Genomic DNA, 25,558 nt, shown 5'->3' on the forward strand with positions numbered 1-25,558 from the left:
AATAAATTACAGTTATGATTACATGGCCCAAAAGTAATAATTACCTTTACAATTACAATTGTTCTAGAAATTACTGATTACTTTACTTTTCTCAAAAGTAATCACTACAATTACATGTCAGTTACTTTTTAAAAAAAACACCTAGAAGGTGCTGGCCTTGGCTGCTGCACATCTAAGTAGCCTAAAACAACTTTAAAAATAAACCCACACATACAGAGGTAGTAGAATAATTCTTTTTATCTATAAGATAGCAATAGTGGTCTCTCCGCTGGTAAGGGTGGTGGGGAGGGAGGCAGAGGCCACTACTCAGATCTTTGCATGTCAAACCAAGTGCAACCCCCCCCCTCAGCCAGCAAGCATAAACATTAACCACCTCCCATACCCTGCCCTGCCACCAACTATGGGACACTCACCCAAGCAAACATTTTCCCCTGAGGTGCAAAAAAGTTAAAATATTGCAAATGCAGCACAGTATCCAGAGACGGTGGTGGAGGCCACTTTGTGTGCCAAGTGCAAACACAGCATTTACACACACACATACATGCACACTCTATCATCTTTCTCCTCCACAGTTTATCTCCATTCTGCTGCTGTCTCCTTCTCCTGTTTTATCCATGTTCTTGTCCTTCAGCTCCTTTTTCCCTCCACTCCATTCTTCACCACCACCATCCATTTTTTTAAACAATGTTTTTCTCCACCACCCCATCTCACTTCCCACCTCCTCCGTCGCCTCCTACCCACCCATAGAGCATGAGGGAAGAGTGACACTGCACAGAAGCCCAGTTTGAGGCACATGATTTTCATCCACAAATCAGAGGAGCAGAAGAATTCTCCTGCTTCCCCCCACCCAAGTAATGCCCAAACGTTATGCTGTAAACATTACATTTACTCCAGAAAAGTAATAAAATTACTCCTAGTTCTATTACAATCAAAATGTAAAGGAATTACCCACTCATTCCTCAACAACGTCATGAATTACAAGTAATTCGTTACTTGTAACGAATTACTTCCAAGCTCTGCGTTCACCCTGATGTGCAAGTCAGGTCACCAGGACACCCCCAAGTACCCCACATGCATAAAGCACTGGCAGTTTCCTAAAAGGTGCCCTTTGCCCAGTAATGCCTCAGTATACCTGCTGTTTACTCCTCCCACCACCTTCATCACCTGCCCAAACTGCACTCCGCAAGAGGCGATCAGCTGCAGCTTGATCACCTCTCACTCTGACAGACCCGACTGAAGGTCCTCCAAAAAGAAATCGTAGCCCTAGAAGGAAAAGTGAACCCCGTCTTCTCTGAACACATGGGGAGAATATTAATGTATCCGACCATGAAGTATGAAAGCCTACCCATAGCCAAGAGCATTCTCCTGATCATCCTATTCGCCCAACTCTGAGCCCTGTCAATCCTACTAGGATGAACAGCACCACGCCAGATCCTACACTCGAGCATCTCTGACCACTCAACAGGTCAGGAAAATTACCCTAAATCCAGTGAAAGTCGTGAGTAACCCTATGCAGCAGGTCGATACCTGGACACTGCACAAAGTCATTCTCCCCCAGGTGTACCGCTGTAACATGTGATACTGGGCCAGCAGACATTATTCTCAACACGGTTGGAATAAATTCTCCCCATAACACGTTTAGCCATCCACATTTAGCCATCCATCACACCATAGCCCAAGCTGAGTGGTGCAACTGGGTCTCCACCATACAAGAACTAGCCCTCCTCTGGGCCCAGAAGAGGATAGAGTGGCCACATAGGACCACATGGGCTGGGGCTGGTAGGTGCCTCAAACCTGCAAGAATAAAGAACGAAACAAAGTCAGAACAATTTAAAGCACATCACAGCCGAACATAGACCTTAAACGCAGCAGATCACCATCTGCCAGTGATGTGAATATCTTCCACGTGAGGGCCACTAGGACCATGGCAGTGGCCCCCCAATCTGGAAGGAGTGCAATCCAAACACTCCAGGGTCTCACCCACTAGCCAACAAGGCTCTCTGAACAACGGACCAGAACTGAAACTGCATCAGGGCGGACCCATTGAGGTGGATGAACAAATAACCTTGGGCCGCTGGCCTGGAAGAGAGAAAAGCCCGTAGGGCAGTAAATTGGCATAAAGTGAGCAATGGGCAAGGGCCCAGAACTACTGATATTACCTTGCCCCTCTGGTCGATTTTCAACCTTCGCAATGTCAAATGGACCATGGCTTCAGCCAACATGCAATCCCCAAAACACGGCCCTGCCCAAAGTGTCAAACTGAGAACCGGGCAAGAAGTCACTCAGGCAGAAAGTGTCATAGAAGGCTGTCAAGGCCACAGCCACAAATAAAGTAGTCTCCAAGGAGGCTGAGTTAGGGGCAGAGCTGGCTTATAAGCCGCACTCAGCCCCTTCGTGATTGGCCCTACGGATCCCCACATGGCTCAGCCAACCCCTCCCTCAGGAGTTTCACTCTTGCGTCATCTTCTTATGAGGGTGATGGTGGCTGCAAACACGCCCCCCCTGTGAGAGTGGGAATGATATTCTCTGGGTTTAATTGATAAATTTACCTGCAGGCATAACTGTGGAATTAGATGTTATCATACACTTCTCAGTCTGGACAGCCAAGGATCATTCCTCACACCTCTGTGTATTTCCCTTCAACAAGACAAATTTAGATGGATTTTGAAAATACTGAACCATGACATAATTTGTACCTATCAATGCTTCACTGATCGCACAGGTTCTGTTTTTGCAATCAGTGTAGGCTTGTTTCCTGTTTAACATAAGTTTCATGCCAGAAGTGTCTTGAGGCATTTCACAAACTCATAAACAATAAGTGGAGGCTCATTAAACAGAAACTCTTCCAGAATAAGTAAAATGTCAATCTTTATTTAAAAACAAACAGAGACTCAGCAGGACTAGATTTTGCATATGAAGTATTGTGATGAAAGAGCTAGATTCATAAGAGTGAGGTTCAAAGTGGGCTCAACTAGATAAATTTACTTAGTCATAAGGTATGACATGACACATAAACAGCCAACCCATTCATTTATGGAAATGGAACAAAACATGGAATATTTGAAAAGCTAATCAGACAATTTTATGCCCAGCATGATATATAAGAGGAAATCTGTATGTATTGTATTCCAATCAGCTTTTGCACTCCCCTGTTTATTGCATGCTTTTGAGTCACTTTCCAAGACACTTCCAGCACAGTACATAGAGATTTAAATGCTGTATTTCTAATAATATGAATGGTCATTTCACAACTGCCTCTACATATGACATTGACACTATTCCTTTTAGTATTAAAAATGTATTTACTTCAGAAGTTTATTTGGCTTTCTCAAGGGAGTATTATACAGCCACGAGAGCGGCTGTATACTATAGCCAGCGTGGGTTTTTCACATTCTGCAATCTGAAATTGAAAATACCCCCATGCCATTCTGATGCTTCCCATAAGCTCATTTCAAAACAAAACCTTACAAAACTTATAGTCCTGAACTCAGAAACGCTTGCTTAACAACACTCTCAATTTTCATGGTGATACACAAAACAGTCAGAGAGAATAGAGAGTTCAAAGTCTAAAAAGAGAGGAAAAAACCCAGAGCCGTTTTGGACCTTTTTCTCTGAGAGTTCTCATAATCTGTTGAAATTCAGTAAAAATCAGCCATGTTCACAGAGTACCTGTAATCCTAATACTGACCATGCCCCATACTCTGACCTCCATCTTCTGCAGTTTAAAAGTTAAAAAAATGTCTGGCTGATTTTTAATTAATTTAAGAAATTTTGGCTTGAAGCCAATGATAACGCAGGGCATGCTCAGTAAGAACCAACTGTCAGAGTTCTAAAAGCCTCACAGCTGCTGGGATGGCTAATCAGGGGGCCACACCCACACCTGATCTTTATTTCACTTTAGACAGTCATGGCTTCCCTGAGAGAATCCTGGGAAGTGTAGTTTGTGAAGGGTGCTGAGAGGAGACTCCTATTTCCCAGATAGAATGGTTTAACAGTCAGCCACTCTGATTGAAGGTCTGTGAGAGGAACAGGGCGTCTCCTAGCAACTCTCAGCACCCTTCACTAACTACACTTCCCAGGATTCTTTGAGAGAAGCCATGACTGTCCAAAGTGAAATAAAGGCCTGGTGTGGATGTGGCCAGGGACAACTTTGTTTTAAATTTGGGTGGGAAGCTACATGTGCCTGCTGTAGAATAAAAAGGTGGGGGAAAGGCTGAAAAAGAATGTTACTGTTCACAATATTTTTCTTTTGGAAAGGAAAGGGGCTTCCCTTCTGCCAAGTGCTCACCCACCCAATCTCCTCCCCCTTCCCTCCCTGCCCCTTCCCTGGGTCAGTGTTGGACTATGACCTGGGAGACCAGGGTGCAAAACCCCACACAGCCATGAAGCTCACTGGGTGACCTTGGGCCAGTCACTGCCTCTCAGCCTCAGAGAAAGGCAATGGTAAAACCACCTCTGAATACAGTTTACCATGAAAACCCTATTCAAAGGGTCGCCATAGGTGGGGATTGACTTGAAGGCAGTCCATTTCCATTTTCAAACATAATTGCATGGAAATAAATCCTACTGAACTCAAAAAGTATGCAAATGATCAAATCCTCCCTCCCTTCTCCTCCCTCCTATCCCCTCTCTCTTGCCCCTTCCCCGTTCCTTTGCCTCTCCCTCCCCATCCCCATCCCCTTCCAATCCCCTCCTTCCCCTTTCCCCTCCTGATCAGTTTTACCTATCTTAACTATGATTGCACGGAAGTAAATACCATTGAACTCTATAAGCATGCAAATAATCAAACCTGCCCTCCCCTCCCCCTTCTTTTGCCCCCTCCAATATGCTCCTTCCCCTTCCCACTCCCACTCCTCCCCCTCCATGGTCAGTTTTTCCTATCCTAACCAAGATTGCATAGGAGTAAATCCCATTGAACTCAATAAGCATGCAAATGATCAGACCTGCTTTTCCTCTCCTTCCCCTCTCCTCTCCCTTCCTCCTCCCCTCCCCCCTTCCTTCTTCCAAGCTACACAGGAAGTGGATTGGACTGTGAAAGACCAACCCAAATTGTGTTTGCATTTTGACCAATTTGTAGGGCACTACAATATCTCAGGGAGGAGTTCAGGTCTCCTGCTGCCCTGGTGCATTCACTATAGCTGCCCAATTTCCCTGCTTTTTAAAGTTTGATAGAAATAGCTGTGGGCTATAGGTACTTTCTTAAACCGCAAGGTTTTTTGCCTATTAGTGAATAGAACACTAATTTACAGTGTTACTGAAAAAAGCAGAAACTAATTCAGGGCAGGGTAACCTGGTGATTCTGCAAGAGAAAAATATTAAAATATTTTCCAGTGAATTCTAGATTTTTGTTTTGTATTTATCTTCAAATTATTTGCCTGCAGTAGTTACATGCAGTAGGAACACTTGATTGCACAGTAGCAGAAATATGAATGGGAAATATAGGCGCTTTAAAGTATAAACAAAAAGCTGCAGTATACAATTCATATTTGAAATTACAGATATTGTTCCTCATTTAGAGCTTCATGTTTGCATGGAGCTCTGCTGCGAGGAGGCTTCCACATTCATTTCATGAGCACAGAGATGTCTCCTTGATTAAAATGAATGGAGAAGGGGAGGGAGCTTGGAAGAGCACCTACAAGGAGTCAGTAGACTGGGTTACTGTGTTCATCTTGTTAATGAACACCTTTTTTTCAAAAAAGATTTTGTATTTTTCTTTGCATTTTAAGCCCCAATTTCTCCTGCAACTTGTGTCCATCTCAGACATAACAGAAAATTTTCCAGCTGGTGAAGAGACTGCTAAATATTTGTTGCCAATTTGGGGGTGTGTATGTGGGTGGGGGTAATTAATCTGTGAAAGTTACCAAAGTAACAAACATCATTGTTCCAACTGATGGTGTAGGTAGGCGTTGCACATTCCTCTTTTGCTCTGTTAAAAAAAATACATTGTTAGTAAAATATAGGACAGATGAATATTTTAGTGAAAAACTGAACAAAAAGATATCATACAATCATATAAAACCACTAGAAAAGGAAGTGTGGACCTTACATGAAAATACAAGCAGGGCATAAAGGAGATATCTCCCCACTACCCCCTCTCCCTAATTCCACAGCAACTGGTGCTTGATGGAATAGTGCCTCTGAATAGACTGTATCACAATGTGGACTGTATCACAACTAGGGGTGAAAAGAGCTGCCAATTTCGGTTCTCTGTTTCTCATTTTTCCAGTTTTAAATTCAGTTCTCCACATTCCTGCAGCAATTTGCAATTTTTTTTGAAAAAAAATCCTTATGAAGATCCTGCAATGTTTTAGTGTGTATTTCTCCTAATAAACAACACATTTTTGTGGACAGTTTTGACTGATGTACATGTTACAAGCAATGTCTCCCAATATAATGCCTTTTTGTATGTTATTTTCACTTAGCGAATTTCAAAGGAAGGCTGTGGTTTGGCTTTAACTTTGGAAAGTACGAATTTGAAAGATTTTACTTTAAATGCAAACTGAATTGAATTTATTCCCCATCATAATATGGTTTGTAGGAAATTCTGTGATAAGTCATAAGATAACTATCACAGAAATGTAGACATAACATCACTTATGCAGTTAGGCATATGGGAGTGTCAGGTGTACTGCCCATATAAGCACCCCTGAAAGTTGTCATCCAGTTCCCTTGGTGATTGCTGCTAGTCCAAATGGATTAGCATAGATGGCACAAAAACGTCTACAAAAAGAGGAACAGAAGGTACCTGTGCTAGCAGGTATTATTTCTTTGATTTGCTGTCATCCACGCAGCTCCCCCTGCTCATGTCTCCACCATCCACGTGTTACCATTGACGTCTGAGGTAGGAAGCCTACACACAGAGTTCTTCTCTAGATCCTGATTGTTCAGGCTTCCAAGACACCAGGAAGAGCACATACAAAGGGGGTCTACTCCATCTGAGATGTCCATGCTAACACATGGACAGCAGGAGTGTCCCGGCAGGAGGTATATGTCATTGGGGACAGGGCCAAAGGCATAGCCCAGACTCCCTTTCTACCCACATTGACTCTTCACATGAGTAACAGATGAGGAGAACATCAGAGTTTCTAAAATTGCTTCCAGAACTGGACCATGAACAGTTTGTCATACCTTTCTATTCCTTTAGTTTGTTTATAATTTCTCTCCCCCACCCAACATTACTCATATTTATATTGATAAAATCCTACAAAATAGATAAATAAAAACAAGCAATTTTGAAAATAAAACTAGCAATTTTAGCAAACTTTTGAATGGTGATGCAGAGAAGGGAAAAATCATAAATGGAAAGGACTGAAAGCTGAAGTAAATGACACATGCTTAATACTTTGTTTGACATTCAGAAATAAATAATGGAACAACAGCAAATTGCTAATACATCAGTTAGGTAATTCAAAAGGCCATAATCCAGAGACAAATGTAAATAAGGGAAATTCTGGCACCAACTCTATCCAAAATATTGGATCTAAAGTCACCTGAACTGGAACTCTGCTAGTTGGATACTCATATAGCAGAAGGAAGGAGATGTGTTCTTTTCTGATTTCCCTTCCCCCCCCCCTCCAAATTGTTCCAGAGGGTTGGGGACTATCCAGAACAGTGTGGTACTGGGTGCTGAAGAAGGGAAAAAAGCAAAAATTAGCTGCTCAACTTTCTTAAGCAGGGAACCTCCATTGGATCTGAGCCACTTCCACAAGCAGAAGGAATCCTTTTTTATTTTCTATTATTTTTAGCAAATTAACCTTGAAAACTCATTGTCCTCACCCTACTGATATCTGAAATGGGGTACCTGAGTATATGACTAAACTGGAGAAAAAGTGATAAAAGGGACAAAATATGAGGCAATGCTACTTTAGGATGAATAGCTTATTAAGGCTGCTATCATCAAAATATTTTTTACATAAGAACATATTTAAAATAAATGGGGTCTGGTAGAAGTAGTTTGATTATTGTCACCTGGGGACCAAGAAACTGATATTAACTCTCCTCATGATTTCAGCGGTCATTAATTTATTATTTATTTATTTTATTACATTTTTAGACTGCCCTATAGCAATAAGCTCCCAGGGCGGTGTACAGCATAATAAAGTCAAGCTTTCCTGACATTAGAAATAAGAATCTCAGAGGAAAACCTTAGGGCCTCACCAGTGAAAGCGGTTTGTAAATTGAAACCTTCGAATATCTTTCGAACAATCTAGTTGCTCATTATATGGAACAAAAGGGTTTTTAAGTCTCTCTAGTTAGTAGATGAGAAAAACTGATTCTGAGGAAACTCTCATTGCTGTCATCCATCTTAACTTTTTTGGTTAGTAGTCAGCAAAACAGCCACACTAGAACTTTGCAAGAAATATGTATTGTTTTCTGGAAAACAAGCCTACTAGGTTCACTTTGAGATAAATGAATTTGCAGGCATTTAAAGCCTTGCCTGAAGGTTTGTGTTGTCAGTCTGTCTTTTTAATCAATGAATCATACTTAAGGAATGGTTCTTGGATCAACACGATGGCTCTCTTTAATTCTTTACCATATCTAACAACACGGGCAATTGTATTTCTGATAAACTGTGTGTAGGGATGTTAATTTAAATTCTCATCTAGGCATCTCTTCAGAATATTCATACTATTTCTCTTTGCTTGATTGCATCAAATTATGGTTTCAATTAATGTTGTGTTTGTAACTTGTTTTTCAGAAATTATACAGTTGTGAATTCCAAAATCATTGTGGTCACCATAAGGCCTGAGCCCAAAACATCTGATTCTTTTCTAGAGATAGAGTTAGCTCATTTGGCTAATGTAAGTATAGATGTAGTGAATTGTTGTTAGCCTTTTTTTGAAAAACTAAGAATGTATTTAAATAATTGTTTTGTCCTCAGGGCAATTTTCAGGTTTTCTTCAGATAAATTCTTCATCAACCCATTTCCTTTACTTCCCCCCTCTTTTGTTGGGGTTGCTGTTTTTATATTACAATTTGAATTCATGGTGAAATCAATGTTTTACTTTTCCTCTTCCTCACCCCATTATCTCTGACCATTGTCCATTCTGTCTGGGCTGGTGGGAGTTGTGAGTCCAACAACATCTGGAGGATCAAAGGTTAGGCACACCTCTGATATAATGGAACAGCCACCCCTGGATTATATGGTATAAAACCACTTCCATTATACAAATCTCACAATTGCCCAAGTTAATTGCTCATCTGTAAAGCAAGCAGCACAATTTTATTCAGTTATTTGAGCACTAGATTTCCCCCAGATTTCCCTAGACTAGGTTTTATAGCTAAACCTTACTAACATTTCAATTTATGTATTTGACTTTGTAAGTCAAATGAATATTTTGAGGAGTCCCTGGCTTCAACTGTATAATGTGATGGATATTGATGTTAGGTGGTTTTGTGGTAGGGGGAGAAATAGCTTTTTGCTTTTAGTTGTTGTATGGCAGGGATGGGAAACCTGCAGCCCTCCATATGTCGCAGGACTACAAACTCTCATGATCCCTGTCCCAGCTTCTAGCTGGACTGCTGGGAGTTGGCGTCCCTATCCCTGGTGCTTGAAATCACTGGAAGTGACATAACAATCAGAATTCCCTCTCTGGACAAGCTGGTGCATACCCACTTTCCCAACACACATAATATCACATGTTACACAGGTTCTCCACACAGGTAAACTTGATAAGAATGAGATTTTCCCCAGCCCTTTTTATTTTTTGAGGGAGAACGTTCATGTCACGTGTAATATTAGATGCAAAAGGGAAGGGGTACACTTCCTGCCTTTTCTGTGGGAGTTTGGTCATTGCTGGATTAATGTCTAAGTTGGGCCCATGTATTATTATATTGTGCTTTTTAAACTTGAGGAAACTTCCAACATGACATGATTTCTCATGCAAGTACTAAGTTTACTGTGGGTAGGGGAGCCCTGAACCCTGTTCCTATATACAGACAGATTCTTCCTCATACACAAAAGCAGCATGTGAGATTGTGGCTTTTGCAGTTAAGTATCACATCCTCAAAATCTTCTATCAATAGAAGTCCTCACTAACAGATAAGGACTTCATTGTTGAAAATAAGAATTTAAGTTGTTATTAGGATCCATTATCAGTTTATTTATGGTCATTTCACATCTGAACATCCAGCATGGATATTGCTACACAAAAGGTCCTGTGCAGAAATTGAATGTTTATTAGCTTGATTCTGGCAGCAGAAGATGCAGAGCATTGATGGTCATTTGACTTTGTCCACCTTTCTGTAACAGGATAATGACTACCATATTTGAACAGGGCCAGGAAACACTGACAAGGCAAAAAAACAAAAGGAACAGCCTTGTCAATAACATCCTGGAAGAGGTGTTGTTTCCTTCTGGCTCTGTTTGAATCCAAAATGTCTGTTCTCTCCAATGATGGATCTGATTTTGGATTCAGTCCCTCAAGATCTAAATAATAGACAGGTGGGAGACTTTATATAGGCAAGGTCAATCTATGCAGAAACCACTACCTAATACCTGCCAGAATCTATGTAAGAAATGCCATCTTCCGTTGAATCTTGAGTGAATTGCATTGATACTAATGGGTCTCAAATGCATAGAACTTCATTGGCCCTTTTAGGACTTGATCTGAAAGGCTTTTCTCATAAATGGAACACTATTTTGATCTTCCCCCTGACTCCATTCTATACTTTCCCTGTATTTTATGAAGTAGGGAAATTACATTTGAGGGGCTGATCAGTGCTACCAGCTGAGGTGTGGTGGTGGATTTGTGAAATTCCATCCCTCCTTCTCTCTTTCTCTCTCCCTTACATGCACACACACAATATTTCTCTGCATTATAAATTACTGGAGCCACATGATATGAAGTATGTGAAATCTCTCTTACGAAACATCAGGGTTGCATACAGCAATGAAAAAACATTTAAAAGCAGTACATAACAATAATTAAAATAACTGGCTACTCAAAAAACATTGAAAACAGCTGTATAGGCTTGTGGGCACAAATATAAAGGTAAGAATGGGCGTACCAACAGAACAGTCGCACTACTGGGATGAGAGTATTTTCTCCATTCTATTCCTTTCTTGTTTTTTGTTTCATTCTAATTTCTAACAATAATTCTGGAAATGGAATATGCACACTTCTCTATATCTTTCAGTTTCTTCAGTTCATCTGCATCTTTGGTGCCTGCTCTCCATTAATGGTTTTTCATGTGTGCATTGATGAAACACTTTATTTTTTAAAAAATAAACTTTGATGGAATCATGTCACATAAGGATGACCTCTTATGGAATTTTTTTAGCAATGTGCATGTGTGCATTGATTATGTACAGTGTGTGGAAAAACACAAATGAACTGAAAGAGATGGAGGTTATAGCAAATCATGAATGCACAAGGCTTTGTACAAAATTCAGTAATTTAAAAAATGGAGAATTTCTGATAAGTTCAACTTCAGAGACAAGAGCAGGTAACTTAAAACTCCAGTATTCAGAGAAAAATTTATGTGAAAGGATTTCCAGAAGCATGCCAAAGATTCACAAATAACATCATTGTAATGAAATTGCATTGATGTCATGACAGCACTCTATTGGACTTGACTGTGTACATGGGGGGGGCTGTTGGACTAAGCTCCCATCATCCTTGGCCATTGGCCATGTTTGGCTGGGGCTGATGCAAGTGGAAGTCCAACAACATCTGGAGGACCACAGGATCCCCACCCTCTGTGTAAATGTTTAGGATTGAGATCTTACTGTGTCTTCGTGCAACAGTTCTTTGTTATTATTGCTGGAATGAAAAAGAGGCAGATTAAAAATAGCGATTGAAAATGCCATTGCTAATTAATCAGTATCTTTTTCCCCTACTTGCTTGCTTAATTATTTTCTTTTTTTCTTTGCTATAATTTACCTGAATTTAAGACTAGATAGTAATTTTTGTAATTAAAATGTCTTCATTCAGCACAGTTTGTCTTTGAACTTTGTGCTTTACTTAATAAGGTGAAAGTAATTTTGTTTCATCTGTAGACCTTGAATGTTATATATTAATGGCTTACAAGACACTCATGTTCATGCTGCCAATTAAACAGGCTAATTATTTAATTAAATTACTGAATAAGAAATAAAATCCTGAACTTTTATTCAATTACTTTTTTCTCATGTTACATGGATAACAGCTCACCATGATGTATGATTTGTTAAATAATTCCTTTATTGTGTAATTTGATCAGGATGCTCAGACAAACATAGGAGACTAAAGCCACAACTTTAGTGAAAATCCTGTAACATAAATAATGCTTGAGTGAAGGGATACCAGCATGGAAGGATGCCAGTCATGCTGTATCTGCCAAATATTTGCACTTCATCCGAAGAAGACTGCCATGGGCTGATCAGCTACAAAATCCTTCCTGCACCAAGTCATCCACCCTACACATCAAAGAACAACTCAAGTCACAGTTCTGCCATGTCTGTTCCTTTAGAGGAAGATGGAAGTGTGAGGAAGAGGGAGTCTGTAGTATATCATCCCTAATACTAAGCAATGGTTCACCAGCTCCATCTTCTGGAAAACGTCCTAGATAGGAATGGAAGCACAACAAGGCAGTGCATCCATCCCCCAGTCTGGGCAGCCTACACAGATACCATTGTGGATGACATTGAAAGCCACAGAGAAGTTCTGGGGAATTAGCAAGGCTGTGCTCTCTCTGTCTGTTTCCCAGCATAGGTCATCTATCATGGTGACCATATTGCCAAGGCAGATTCTGTGCCAAAATGAGAACTAGAATCAGATTGACATTTTGTGTTAACTACTGCAACAGGAAGAGGTCAGCTTAGTTAACATCCCGACTTCCTCTCAACTGACTGCAACATACTGCTTCAAACCATCTGTCATGGTCCTCCAATATAGTTCAGCCCTTTCCTCTAAAAGGTGCACCTCACCCAATCTCTGTTCCATTTTGCTAACTCACACCATCCCTTAGCCCTACTCCAACTTAAAAAGAATGTATGGGAGAATAAAGTGTGGAGGAGGAGTGGGCTGTGTGTGCCAACTCCACCCCCAACACCCCTGTACTTGCCAGCTTCACCCCCAACCTTCCCATGTTGAGCTGGACAATCTGAAAGAGGATTTTTCATGTGTTCTGCTGAATATTTGGGTCACAAGTAGTCTGCTTTCATTTTCATCTCCATATGTATTCACTAGCATAGGATCCTATGGATCTCCATAATATGTTGTTGGACTCCAACTCCCACCAGTCCTAGCCAGCATGGCCAATGGTCAGGGAAGATGGAAGATGTAGTCCAGCAACATCTGGAGGGTGACAAATCAGATGATCAGTTTTTGCAGTGTTAATCATCTTTATTGTCATACTTACCACTGTAAAGCAGTAATATAAATGTCCATAGAAGCATGTAATGCACATTATCTAATACAACAACCCAGTAAGATTATGATCTTCCTATAGTACATGGAGGAGCTAAGGCTGAGAGATATAATAGTTTGCCTAATGCAACCTAGAAGGTTCATGACAGAAGCAAGGTTTGAACCAGGAATATCCTTGTTTGCATGCTCCAGTTGAGATGCTGGTCTTGGATTCAGAACCTCTTCCCAAAGAGGTGATCTGCATAATCAAAACTGATCGTGCCAACCATCTGTTAGGAGATAAACAGACCCATTTTAGCACTAATTGTAATATGCACAGTTCCTAGTGTAGGTTGCAGTTGTGTGCAGCGGCGTCACTAGCGGGAGTGCAGGGGGGTGCGGACCTCCGGCGTGCGCCCTCCCAGGTGCATGGACGGGGGTGGCTGGTCTTGTGTGTGCACGCACACACACACACACGCACTCACCACGCACTCCAGGCTGGTGGTGGGAGGCCTGTCCCGGCTTCACCGCCAGCGAGCGGGCGCCTGCTTTTGGTCTTGCCTGCCCGCCTCCAAGGAGGAGTTAGCGGGGGGCAATGGTGCAGGGCAGAGTGGCTCTGGGTGTCACCCCCCTCAGGGTGTCACCTGGGTGTGGTCCGCACCCTCCGCACCCCGGTAGTGACGCCCCTGGTTGTGTGTTGTTTTAACTTCATGCAATATAATTTTGCTTATCCTAGACCCAGTCTAATAAGGGAATTTACATGCAGAGGCCTTGCTGGAAATGTACTATTGTGTTTGCCATAAATATCAGCTAAAAATATATGACCAGTGTCTCTGTAGTGCCATTGTTCAGTGTGCCAGTGTGGTGTAGTGGTTAGAGTGCTGGACTGGGACCTGGGAGACCAGGGTTCAAATCCTCACTTGGCCATGAAGCTCACTGGATGACCTCTCAGCCTAAACTACTTCAGAAGGTTGTTGTGAATATAAAATCAGGAGGGAGAGAACCATGCTGTGTGCCACTTTGACCTCCTTGGAGGAAAGGTGGGTTTTGAATAATAAATTATAAATTTTAAAACGTTCATAGAGCAAATCAGACGTTATCTTTCATTAGTCCAATCAGAAAGCTGTATTTCATGCTCTACAGAACTCTTATTCATGTTCAGTTGTGAAAACCATATATAAATATTACATACTATTTAAGCCTGTGGTAGGAACTACCTTGTTTTTTCAATACAGTCTGTAAGCCACGCTGTGAGCTTTTTCAGCTGAAAAGTGGAGTAAAGATGCTTTAAATAAATAAATAACAAGGCTGATATTTAAACGAGAAGCCTGGATAATGGGGGGAGGAGAGAAACCTTGCTCTTATTTATTTATTCAGTCATTCATTTATTTAGCTTGTTAGTTACTTAACACTAGCTATCTCTAGGTGACTTACAACAAATGTAAAACATACAAAAGTTTCAAACAACAATAATAAACAATTCAACCTCCAAAAAGAGAAAGAAAACAAAGATATTATAAACAGTTCAGAAAGTCATCAATGAATAAGCCAGGACAACTAACTCATCATATCCCATCAATTGCCTAAGAGAATAGTTTTTACCTGGCACCAAAAAAGATATTCCTGTCAGTGCTCAGTTTCTTGATGAGGAGAACATTCCATAGATAAGGGACTACAACTGAAAAAGCCCCCTGCTTTGTTACCAACATGTGAACTACAGAATCTCCCTGTGCACATTTCTGACTCAGATCGTCAGTTTCGTACTCCCTCTAATAATGGGCTGTTTGGATATGCCAGCACAGAACTGCTGTAAAAAATTACATATTATCTGTTTGCTTACCTATGCTAGTTGGACATAAAACAGCTGATTCAGAAGCAGGCATATAAAAAGGAGAATTTCACTCTTGCATATACCACGCATAAAGTGTCCAATCAGTAAAGAAAGTGAAGTGGCAAAGTCTTGAGGAATGCTTTCATGTACTTTCTCGGCAGTCTGGGTCAGACTGACCTGGGCTGCAGCCAGATAGGGAATGCTGTGTGGAACCTTTTACACACAGCTCCCCAAATGCTTTTACTGCAGTGTTTTGTCATGACAGCAGCTAGTCGAGGCTTATTCCATGCCAACAAGAGGGCAACAGGCTGCTCTGTGTGGTCATCAGTACTACCCTTGGCATTTTTTTAAAAAAGAGCTTACTTTTGCAATGAATTATAAATGTTTTTAGTATAATATGTGAACTGTTAAGGAAACAAGAGGAGACACCAGTTAGCAATTATAAAATATGAATGCTGAAACATTTGCAAATTGCATCTATGGGTCTCAGAACATAATCTGGGTGTGGCTAGTTGACCCAAGAGCAGAATTCATTCTGTATTTGTAATGTACATTTACATCCTGGTATATACCTTAAATTATCTCATGTGAAAAGTCATCTTCTCCTTAATGCCTTCAATATTTTGACAACATCAGCCTTTGACATTTTGGTGCTTGAACCAGAAAAGAATATGAGCTCTACCCTTGGCACTTCATAAAGTCAGACAGAATAAAATGCTTCATCCTGGTCCTCTATGCTACCCTTGGGGTAGTTGGGTGAGTAGTATAATCCTTTGATTGGTAGCTGAACAAGGACTGTGAAATAAGTGCCTTTGTAAACCAACAACATAAATGTACATTACAGTATTTTTGTACGTGTATTTAAATAAATGTACATGTATTTGGGCATAAATGTACACTAGTTATCTCTGTGAGTAAAAACATGTTTTGATGGGTGGTGGTTGTTTGTTTCAGGGCACATTGAATCCCTATTGCGCACTATGGGATGATTCAAAAATGTAAGTAACAGATGTTTATTGCTATTACTTGGGATTTAATATTCCAGATCACATCAAATGTTTGAGTAGCCAGGAGATTAAGAGGCATGATTACCAGGCACTAAGAAAAGTGATGTGCATGGAATTAAATGCATAATAGTTCTGATACGCTGCAGGGCTAATTTCAAGTTTTTGTTTTAGATATTATTATTAAAATATTAGAAACCTGACATATGTTTGCCATCCTTTGTTATGGCATTGATCTGTTAGAAATGGCAATACCCCTGTAGTCCTCACAGTATATAGATGTGCAAGGAAATCTTCACGGGAACATGTGATTTCAAGATGATGCCTCATGATTAAATGCCTGTTTCTGTTATCGTTACTCAAGAGCTTGTTGCTGGGCAACATAATATTGAGTACAGTGTCAATTTTTCAAATAAGAAAGTCTAATACTTCCTATGGTTGATGTCATGAATTTAAGTTACTGATTTCAAATATATCTATGAGTATACTCTCTCCAGTTTATCAAATAAACAATTAGTTAACATTCATATTTGTAAAGAAAATCCAAAGGAATCTACCTCGTGCCGTAGAGATGTCTGTGTATGTTTTTCCATGTGGATGTTTTGATTTCATGGCAGCAATTAGTGTCCTTTTTCATCATTAAATATCATAGATTTGTCTGTCTTTTTCTCATTAAAATAAATGATTAACAGAGCAACTCATGGGAAGCCGGTGGAAGGGGTGTAGGCAGAGAAGGAGCCGGCGGGAAGGTCCGTGGCATCCAGTTGCTTTTCAGGAGCCTCCAGGCTGGCTGAAAGCAGACTCAGCTGGGAGCTGCATGCAGGGACTGGAAAATAAAAGATGGCCCTCATGAATACCCCTTCTGGGGAGTAAGCGTGCTCCATAGACTTTGATTGCAATTATTTTCTTAGATTGGCCTTTCTCCCTGTGTAACTTTGGCCCAGTTCGGGATGCATAGGAGGGCTCCAAATGGGAGTTCGATATTGCATGAGTCCCCCACTCAGCCCCTGACACACCCCTGGAACGCCCCTTCCTCCTCCCGGCACCCCTTCTGCTAGGCTGGGCTTCCCAGGCTGACCCTTGCCTGAGCCAACAGGGTTCCAGCTGTGCCATGGCTGAGCCAGGGTGAGAGGCTTCTGCCAGCAGAGCCTGGCTGAGCCAGGACCCTGCCAGCTCAGCTGGGGGTCCACCATATCCAACTGCCCTCTGCCTGGCATAAATCTGTGTTGGATTGCGCCCTAAGGCTGCAATCCTAAGTGCACTGACTAGGGAGTAAGTCCCATTGAACATAGTGGGACATACGTCTGAGTAAAAATGCATAGGGTTATGCTGCAAGGGTGTATTGTAATGCACCCTTACCTAGAAATAAGCCCTATTTAATACAGTGGGGCTTACTTTAAACAAACAAGCGCAGAATTGTATTGTAGGAAGTTCAGTGTTACAGACTACATTTTTATTAATTGTATTGCGTACAAAGAAAATGTCATGTGCATTCTCCTTCTAGGCCTTTCTATGTGTACATTGGAAAACTGTGCTTTATTATTATATTTGGAAGAGTTTTACCGCTTTAAGGCCCCTTTACAACCAGGGTGGTTATAGAATCATAGAATAGTAGAGTTGGAAGGGGCCTATAAGCCTGGCCACTGTTGTCCACGCACTGGTATCCTGCAGGCTGGATTACTGTAATGCGATCTATGTGGGGCTGCTCTTGAGGTTGGTCCGGAAGCTGCAGCTGGTGCAAAATGCAGCGGCGAGACTGCTCACTGGGGCAGGCTATCGCCAACATGTCACCCCGCTGCTGAAAGAACTGCACTGGCTGCCCATTTGCTACTGGGCCAAGTTCAAGGTTCTAGTTTTGGTGTACAAAGCCCTATACGGCTCGGGACCAGGATACCTGAAAGACCGTCTGACCCGTTATATAACCAGCCAATCACTGCGCTCTGCAGGTGGGGCCTCCTGCAGATACCATCTTATCAGGAAGTTCGTTCTGTACAATACAGGAAATGGACCTTTAGTGTGGCAGCACCTACCCTGTGGAATTTCCTTCCTTTGAATACTAGACAGGCACCATCTCTGCTATCTTTTCGGCGCCTTTTGAAGACTTTCCTCTTTCAACAAGCCTTTTAAGTTGAGACCTATCCCAGTCTGCATCTGTGTTAGAATTGCTTTTAATATGTTTTATTTAATAATATGTTTTTAACCCTTTTTTAAAAAGATGTTTTTAAAACTTTTTAAAAAATGTTTAACATTTTGTTTTAATGTATTTTAAGGTCTTTTTATGATGTTTTGAAGTGTTTTTAGCATTTCTGTTTGCCGCCCTGGGCTTGTGCTGGGAGGAAGAGCGGGATATAAATAAAATAATAAAATAATAATAAATAATAAATAAGGCCATCGAGTCCACCCCCCTGCTCAATGCAGGAATCCAAATCAAAGCATTCCAGACAGATGGCTGTCCAGCTGCGTCTCGAATGCCCCCAGTGTCGGAGAGCCCACTCCCTCTCTAGGTAATTGGTTCCATTGTCGTATGCACATCTGTTTATCTGAACAATAAAACAATACATACATGATGACAGAGATGATTCTGTAACTCCTATATTTTAGAGAGCTGCTTCCAGTGCCCTAATGATAAAGAATACAATATGTATTCCCTGTGCTCCGGTTTCAAAGATAAGATTCCAAAAACAATTTCAAGGAGTCGGTGAGAAATTGATGTCAATTGCAATAATGAGATTAAACAAAAAATTATACGGGCTAGCTGATATCCAATATTAGTTAGAGTCAACCCATTGAAATGACTGGACCTAACGTATTCATTTTAATGGGTTTACTCTGAGTATTACTGAGTTGGATATCACCCACCCTGCATCAGTAATGAAAGAAATAGCATGTTCTTAATACTGTCTGGAAGAAACAAAAATGTGACTTCCACAGTAAACCAGCCTCATGTCAAGTCTCCTCTTCCATTTTTGTCAGCCTGTAGTACTACAATATACTCTGTGTTGCACATTTCTTCGCTAGAGGCAGCTAATGGGAAAGATTAGGGATGGGGAAACACATGGCACAGTGTATCAAGACGCAAGGTAAGTTACATTTTACAGAGATGAAACTTGACATAGGGCTGCCATTTTAATAACAGCCTTGTGTTTCTTTTTTTTTTTTTGATAGCCAGTGTGGCGTAGTGGTTAAGGTGTTGGACTATGACCTGGGAGACCAGGGTTCAAATCCCCACATGGCCATGAAGCTGACTGGGTGACCCTGGGCCAGTCACTGCCTCTCAGCCTCATGACAACCCTATTCATAGGGTCGCCATAAGTCGGAATTGACTTGAAGGCAGTACATTTACATTTTGTGTTTCTTTTAATATTTAATTCCTCCTTCAGATAGCCCTGAGTGAGGAAAGTGTGCTAAACAAAAGCAAGGTGCTGCAAAACTCTTTATTGTTTTTATTGTGACTCGTAAACTACTTTTCTTCATCATGATTAAACTTATGTCACAAAAAGCAATTAGATCCTGCTATTCTGGGTGCTGCCATAAGCCACTGATTCTGAAGAAACATTTCAAGTATTTTGTATGTGTTTAGTAGAAGTTAGCGTAGTTGTCTGCTGTTCTTATCTATATTTAAAACATACTCAGTGATTTAGTAGGAGGAGGTAATTACGAATGGTCCTCCAGACTGTCAGTATTTTGCAGGAGTGATTCAATTTCAAAATGTAAATCTAGGTTTGTGCATTTAAAGAGGATCAAAACACTCTGTTGCCCTAGCGCAACAAATCCACTTAAAAAAAAAAAGCATGTATTTATTGCAGTTTGGAAGGTGATAGGGAAATGCACTGAAAAGTGTGAGAAAAACAAATGACTGACAGGAATATGTGTAAACACCCTGCAGGCAAATCAGGATGAATGCAGGATAAATGCTCATAGTTGTATAACTCACACATCAGAGTGAATGCACAATAAAGACTACATATAATCCAACCTTTATGTAAGCTTTGCGCAAGCAAATGAGGATGAATGCTCAATAAATAAGTCACCTGGAGGAGCCCTAACAGTTCACTCCTGTAAAAGAAAGGGAGAGCAGAGCTTGTATAACTTAGCTCCGTGTTGGAGTAAGCCTCTGCACTGCAGTGGGCTCTTGTATAAGTTGGCTCTATATCACCTGTCCTCCCTCCTCCACCCATGCAAAGTATGGGCTCCTGCTGGAAGGAAGGGCAGGATATAAATAAAATAATAAATAAATAAATAAAATAAAGTATTGCAGTAACGTATTCTGGAATTCCTGAAAATGGCATAAAAGAACCTACGGTAGGAAAATGTTCCAAATTTCAGGCAAAGAAATATTTCACTAGTTTTAAATGGCTGTTCCTTGAAGCTGCTTAAAGATTTTCAATAATAGAAACAATCCAGTAGGAGATGTTTTAGTCATCTGAGAGGAGGTGGGACCATAAAAGATTGATGCTAAGTACCATTTGCTACACTTCTGTAATTTATCAAATGGCTATCACAACTGCATGCTGTTTGTGCATTTTATGGGGCTGGTGTTTTTTCTCCTGCCTCAGAGCTTAAGCTGATCACCCACAAGAGGTCAGAATAGCATTCTTTTTTCCCCCTTACATTTTGCCATCACTTTTTCTCTAACTTCTTGAGGGAAAAATGGACATTAAGGACATAATGTTAACTGAGGCTGTTTTATGATTCATTACTATTTTTTTCTCAGCAGTGATTTATGATAGAGTGTTTTACTCTATTTGATTGTTATGGAATTTGTATTCTGATACTGTAGGTTTTAAATTGCAGTGAAAGCTCCCAGCATGCTAGAATGGAAGGATACTTAGGATTTATAAATCTAAATAAAATGTGCAGCATTGTGCCATTGAACAGATGTATAATAGTAAGGCTGTTTTTTTCTCCCGGTCTCCATCACCCTATGCTTATACTTATACTTCATTCTATAACATCAAATTTTTCATATGTGGCAGATTGAGAGTCTGATCCGCTGTTTATAAATCACACAAACCTGGGATGTCCTCACATCCTTCAAAAACGGATGACATTTTGCTTTGGTTGTTTTGCAGCTCATACTTGGCAATCACTTTGGCACCGATCCAACAAGAAAGTAAACTTTTTCTAGTTAGGAGCTTTTGCTTGTTCACTGCTGACTCCAGGAAATTAGGGGAGCTCTCAGTGAAACCGGTCCTCATTGTATTGTATTAGGTGACTATAATCAGAAGAATCAACAGCCAGTACCTGGGCCATGCATTCATGAGCCTGGTTTGCATGTCACTTTAAACCACAGTTAAGTTTAACTTGGTTTAAAGGTGACTGTGCAGCAGCATGGAGAGGAAATCAGAGCTACTTCTCTTCTACTTCACTCTTGCTGCTGTTGCCAAGCCATGGTTTAGATGGGCATTATGTCTGAATTCAGGCTCATGGTCTTTCTCTCTCCAAACAAATCATGAGCTGTAACCAAGGCTTGTGTTTGGCTTGTCACCTGTGGTTTGTTTTGGGGACACAAACTATAAGCCTACATTCAGACATAACACTAAGGGTTCCCAACCCTTTTTTCCACATGGACCACTTGAAAATTTCTGAGGGTCTTGGCTGAGCATTTAATTGTTTTTCTGCCTGTTGTTGCAGTTGTCATGTGCTGTACTAGATGATGTATGATTTTTATTGCTTCTTTTATTTATTGTATTTTGTTGTATTACAATTTGGATTCAACAGAATTCTATAAAATTCAAATTGTTAGTGTTCTTCACACACATGCCACAGACCACCTGAATGAAGTTTGTGGACCACTGATGATCCACAGACCACAATTTGGGAATCCCTGCACTAAGTCAAACCATGGCTTAGTTCCTGGTAGCACGACAGCAGCAGGAGCAAGAGGGGAGTGAAACAGCCACAGTTTTCTCCCCATGCACCAGCACACTGTGTGTTCACCTTTAAACCACCTCTTCAAAGAGACGTGAGCCTGGTGCCATCAATAACAACATTTAGGTACCAGGCAAAGACATTTACCCAGGCATGTGGCTTTTAATTGGGATCATATGGTACAACGATACCCTAACCTGTATTGGTGTTCATCTTTTAGTAAAGTGAGGTAGGATTTGTCCTTTTTATGTAATTGCACCATGAGTAAATAAATAATAAAAACAATGTATTTAAGCTTAACTATGGTTTAAAGCAGGAGTAGCCAATATGGTACCCTTCAGATGTTGTTGTAAACCCCTGGTTTAAAGTGACAAGCAAATCAGTCCATTTTAACATATTAGAAGTTTGTGCACAGTAATACTTTAATAATCTCACATGCTGTTAATGTATCCTCTAGGAAACAGGAAAAACATTTTTGAGAAGCTATTCATTGGTGAATATTGATTTATTCCTGGTAAGTTTTAGGACACATCTCAGGGCAAAAATAGACATGAATTCAATTAACATTGCATTTGTAATCTAAATAGCAGTGATTAGAAGCTTGAGTAGCCTCAAAACCATGGTGGCTGAGAAATATCCCCTCTCTGAAACTTTTACATTTCAAGAATATGGACCGTGAAGTGTGTTCATTCTGGTTCTCTTATTTATTCCATTTGATATATGCTCTGTTTTCTCTTGGCCTCTCCCGGTAGATTGCAGCATTTGATCTTATCTCATTGTTCAGGAAAGATCATGTTGGAAGATTGGGGAGACTGAGCTTCCCAAAATGGTTATCCCTGAGGCAAGCTGCCTTCACTTTCTCTGCTTTGTCAAAAGCAGCTCAGCCAGAGAAAGAGGCCATGGTTATTCTCTATAGCAGCCTTTCCCATCCTTTGGGTCTCCACATGTTGCTGGGTTACAACTCCCATCAGCCACAGCCAGCATGGCCAATGGTCATAAATTATGGAAGCTATAGTCCTGCAACATCTGGGGACCCAAAGATTGGGAAAGGCTGCTATATAGTATGCTTATGCTATGCTCAGGAACTTTGCATGTGAGTCAGGAGGCTCCCTGTCTGAAACCCTGAAGAGCTACTGCCAGTCAATGTAAACAAAACTGAGCTAGTTAGAGCAACGGTTTGACTCAAGGCAGATTCCTATGTTTCTAGGATTCCTTTGATGCTTCTTCTGTCCAAAACAAATACTGAATGCTACAACTGCAAGGCTGGGTTCATCTTGACTCCATTCATGGTTCTGTTTTAGACTGCAGAATCCAATCACCTTTCTCATTTTTTTAATCTTAGTGAGAGATAAGTATTGGCACACAAACCACACCCTTCCATGTGGTGGCAATACTGCAATTTTTAACCATTCTGTATGGTATCTTAAGGGGCTTGGAGACCATGGAGAAATCCCAGGCAAAGGATGTTCAGTACCAGAAAAATGATTCTGTAAGAGGAGATGCAAGCCTCAATCTAGTGCTTGAGTTTTATTCTGGCAGAGTAAGAACGATGAGTGCCAAATGTTTTTCCATTGGAAATCTTTCTTAGGGGTAAAGAGATCTGACTGCTATTCTTAAATTACAAAACTGACTCTCTTGGGAATATTTTTCTACGGGATTCCCTCTCAAAAGCCCACATATTTATCAGTCCAGATGTCATATTTCATATTTTGAATACCTAGAGTAATATGGAAGGGATAGAATCTGATGCTTTGCACCTATGAGGTCCCAACACCTTCATTTAAAGGAACTCAGAGTGCAGTACTGGAAAAGATCTCTACCCCAGAATTGGGAGAATGACTGCAAGTCGGAGTAGATCAAGGATAGGCAATGTGATGCTTTCTATATATTGATGGACTCTGGCTGCCATCAGCTTTAGCCAGTATAGAAAATGGAATTATGGGAGTTGTAGTCCAACAATATATGGAGAGCACCACATTGGCTAATCCTAGAGCAGATGGTATTAAGCTAGATGGACCAATGGTGTGAGTCAGTGTGGAGAGGCTTCACATGTTTGTATCATAGATAATTTTCATGGTCGATAAAACCTTTTAGTCCTAACTGGTTTGCTTTAAAATACTAGTTGCTATGTTTCTAACTCTTGAAATTATACTTTAACAGTAGTCTCCAAAGCACTGCAAAATCTTTGTCTTGCTCAGATACCAATATAGATACAGATATCTATGTTTTTCCACTGGTCATAAAATTTCACACACGTTGATATTTCAAAACACCAGTATCCTGGACAGAACTAAATGAACCTTATTTTCATGACCAATTGTGTAATAATACATGAAGCTGACTGTGATGGAAATCTGAACAGCCTAGTCCACATAAACCTTCCTCAAATTGGTTAGGCATTCCATTATCAAAACAAAAATAAATTAAAAAAACAGCTGAAAGCATTAAGTGGATTGGCTGAGTTGCCAAGCGGATTCCAGCTTTTATTAATGGTAATCTTAGTGAATTAGATGTGTGAGCTAAGAAGCCACAGTATTCCCCATCCCACTTGCAGACTTCTGTAGTAACACACACACAAACAGAAGAGAACAGTAGCAACAGCAGTTTGCTGCCTGTGAAGCAATTGCTCCAGCTGTTCCTTTTTGTCTTTTGAGCCATTTGACTTACATACAGTACACATGTATCCTGTAACTTGGTTCCCTTGTAGTGTGAATCATCACACTTCCTGTTCCTTCTCCCTCGTGTGATCTTAGATTCCCATGGCAGCATATTAATTTGTTGCCAGATGAAATAACCTTAGAAGTAGCTCCTGTCTTCCACCATGGTCCTTGACTTCTTGCCACATCTACCTGCAGTACAGACTATGTAAAATGAATGATATAGAAGGTGCTGATCATAAGGAAGTGCTTTAGCTACAATAGCACAAAACATGGTTTGTGCTGTGACCACCAAAGTAGCATCCTATACTTGCCAAGCGTCACAAAGTTATGGAGCTGTGATCCAGCCCCTAATATCCCTTCTTTTTCAAGACAGCAGTCTTACATTTCAGTAGTGAGGAGGCAAAGAAATTTTAGTATTTGCAGGGGAAGGCTCAGGAGTCAGCAAGTTCCAATGTTCCATTCAAGGCTACATTGCCAAAACAAAACAAAACCGCACAGCGTTTCAGGATAATTTGCTGTGCTAATATGTATTTATCCTAATAACTACAGCAATCTAATGAACCTACGTCACTCTTTTTTTTTGCTTTTAGTATGCCAAAGGAACAAATCCCATTGCATCATACTTAGTACACAATGGCATTTATTTACTTATAACAATAATCTGTGTTTAGAATCTACAGTTTGGCCAGATATATAGTCATATTGGTCCACAGAAAAACAATCACAAGTCTTCTAAAACATAGCAGAATGGCATGTGGTCCAAGGACAAGAAAGAAAGTGCTGATTCAAAATTCCAGTGGGCTCCTGTTCACAAACAGAATGAGGATGGAACACACACTTGCCAAGTTCTTTCTCCTTATA

General features: G+C 40.6%; 1 protein-coding gene across 3 annotated transcripts in view; it reads left to right on the forward strand.

Annotated features, from left to right (window-relative positions):
• ADGRB3 (adhesion G protein-coupled receptor B3) overlaps positions 1-25,558 on the forward strand; it is a 784,090-nt gene that overhangs the window by 393,587 nt on the left and 364,945 nt on the right. For all 3 annotated transcript variants that reach the window (XM_061623067.1, XM_061623068.1, XM_061623069.1), the window contains 2 exons: positions 8,699-8,801; positions 16,117-16,160. In XM_061623067.1, coding sequence (XP_061479051.1) covers positions 8,699-8,801; positions 16,117-16,160 — 147 coding nt within the window. The remainder of the gene's footprint in view (positions 1-8,698; positions 8,802-16,116; positions 16,161-25,558) is intronic.

This window comes from Rhineura floridana, chromosome 4 (assembly GCF_030035675.1).
Source record: "Rhineura floridana isolate rRhiFlo1 chromosome 4, rRhiFlo1.hap2, whole genome shotgun sequence".
Lineage (NCBI taxonomy): Eukaryota > Metazoa > Chordata > Lepidosauria > Squamata > Rhineuridae > Rhineura > Rhineura floridana.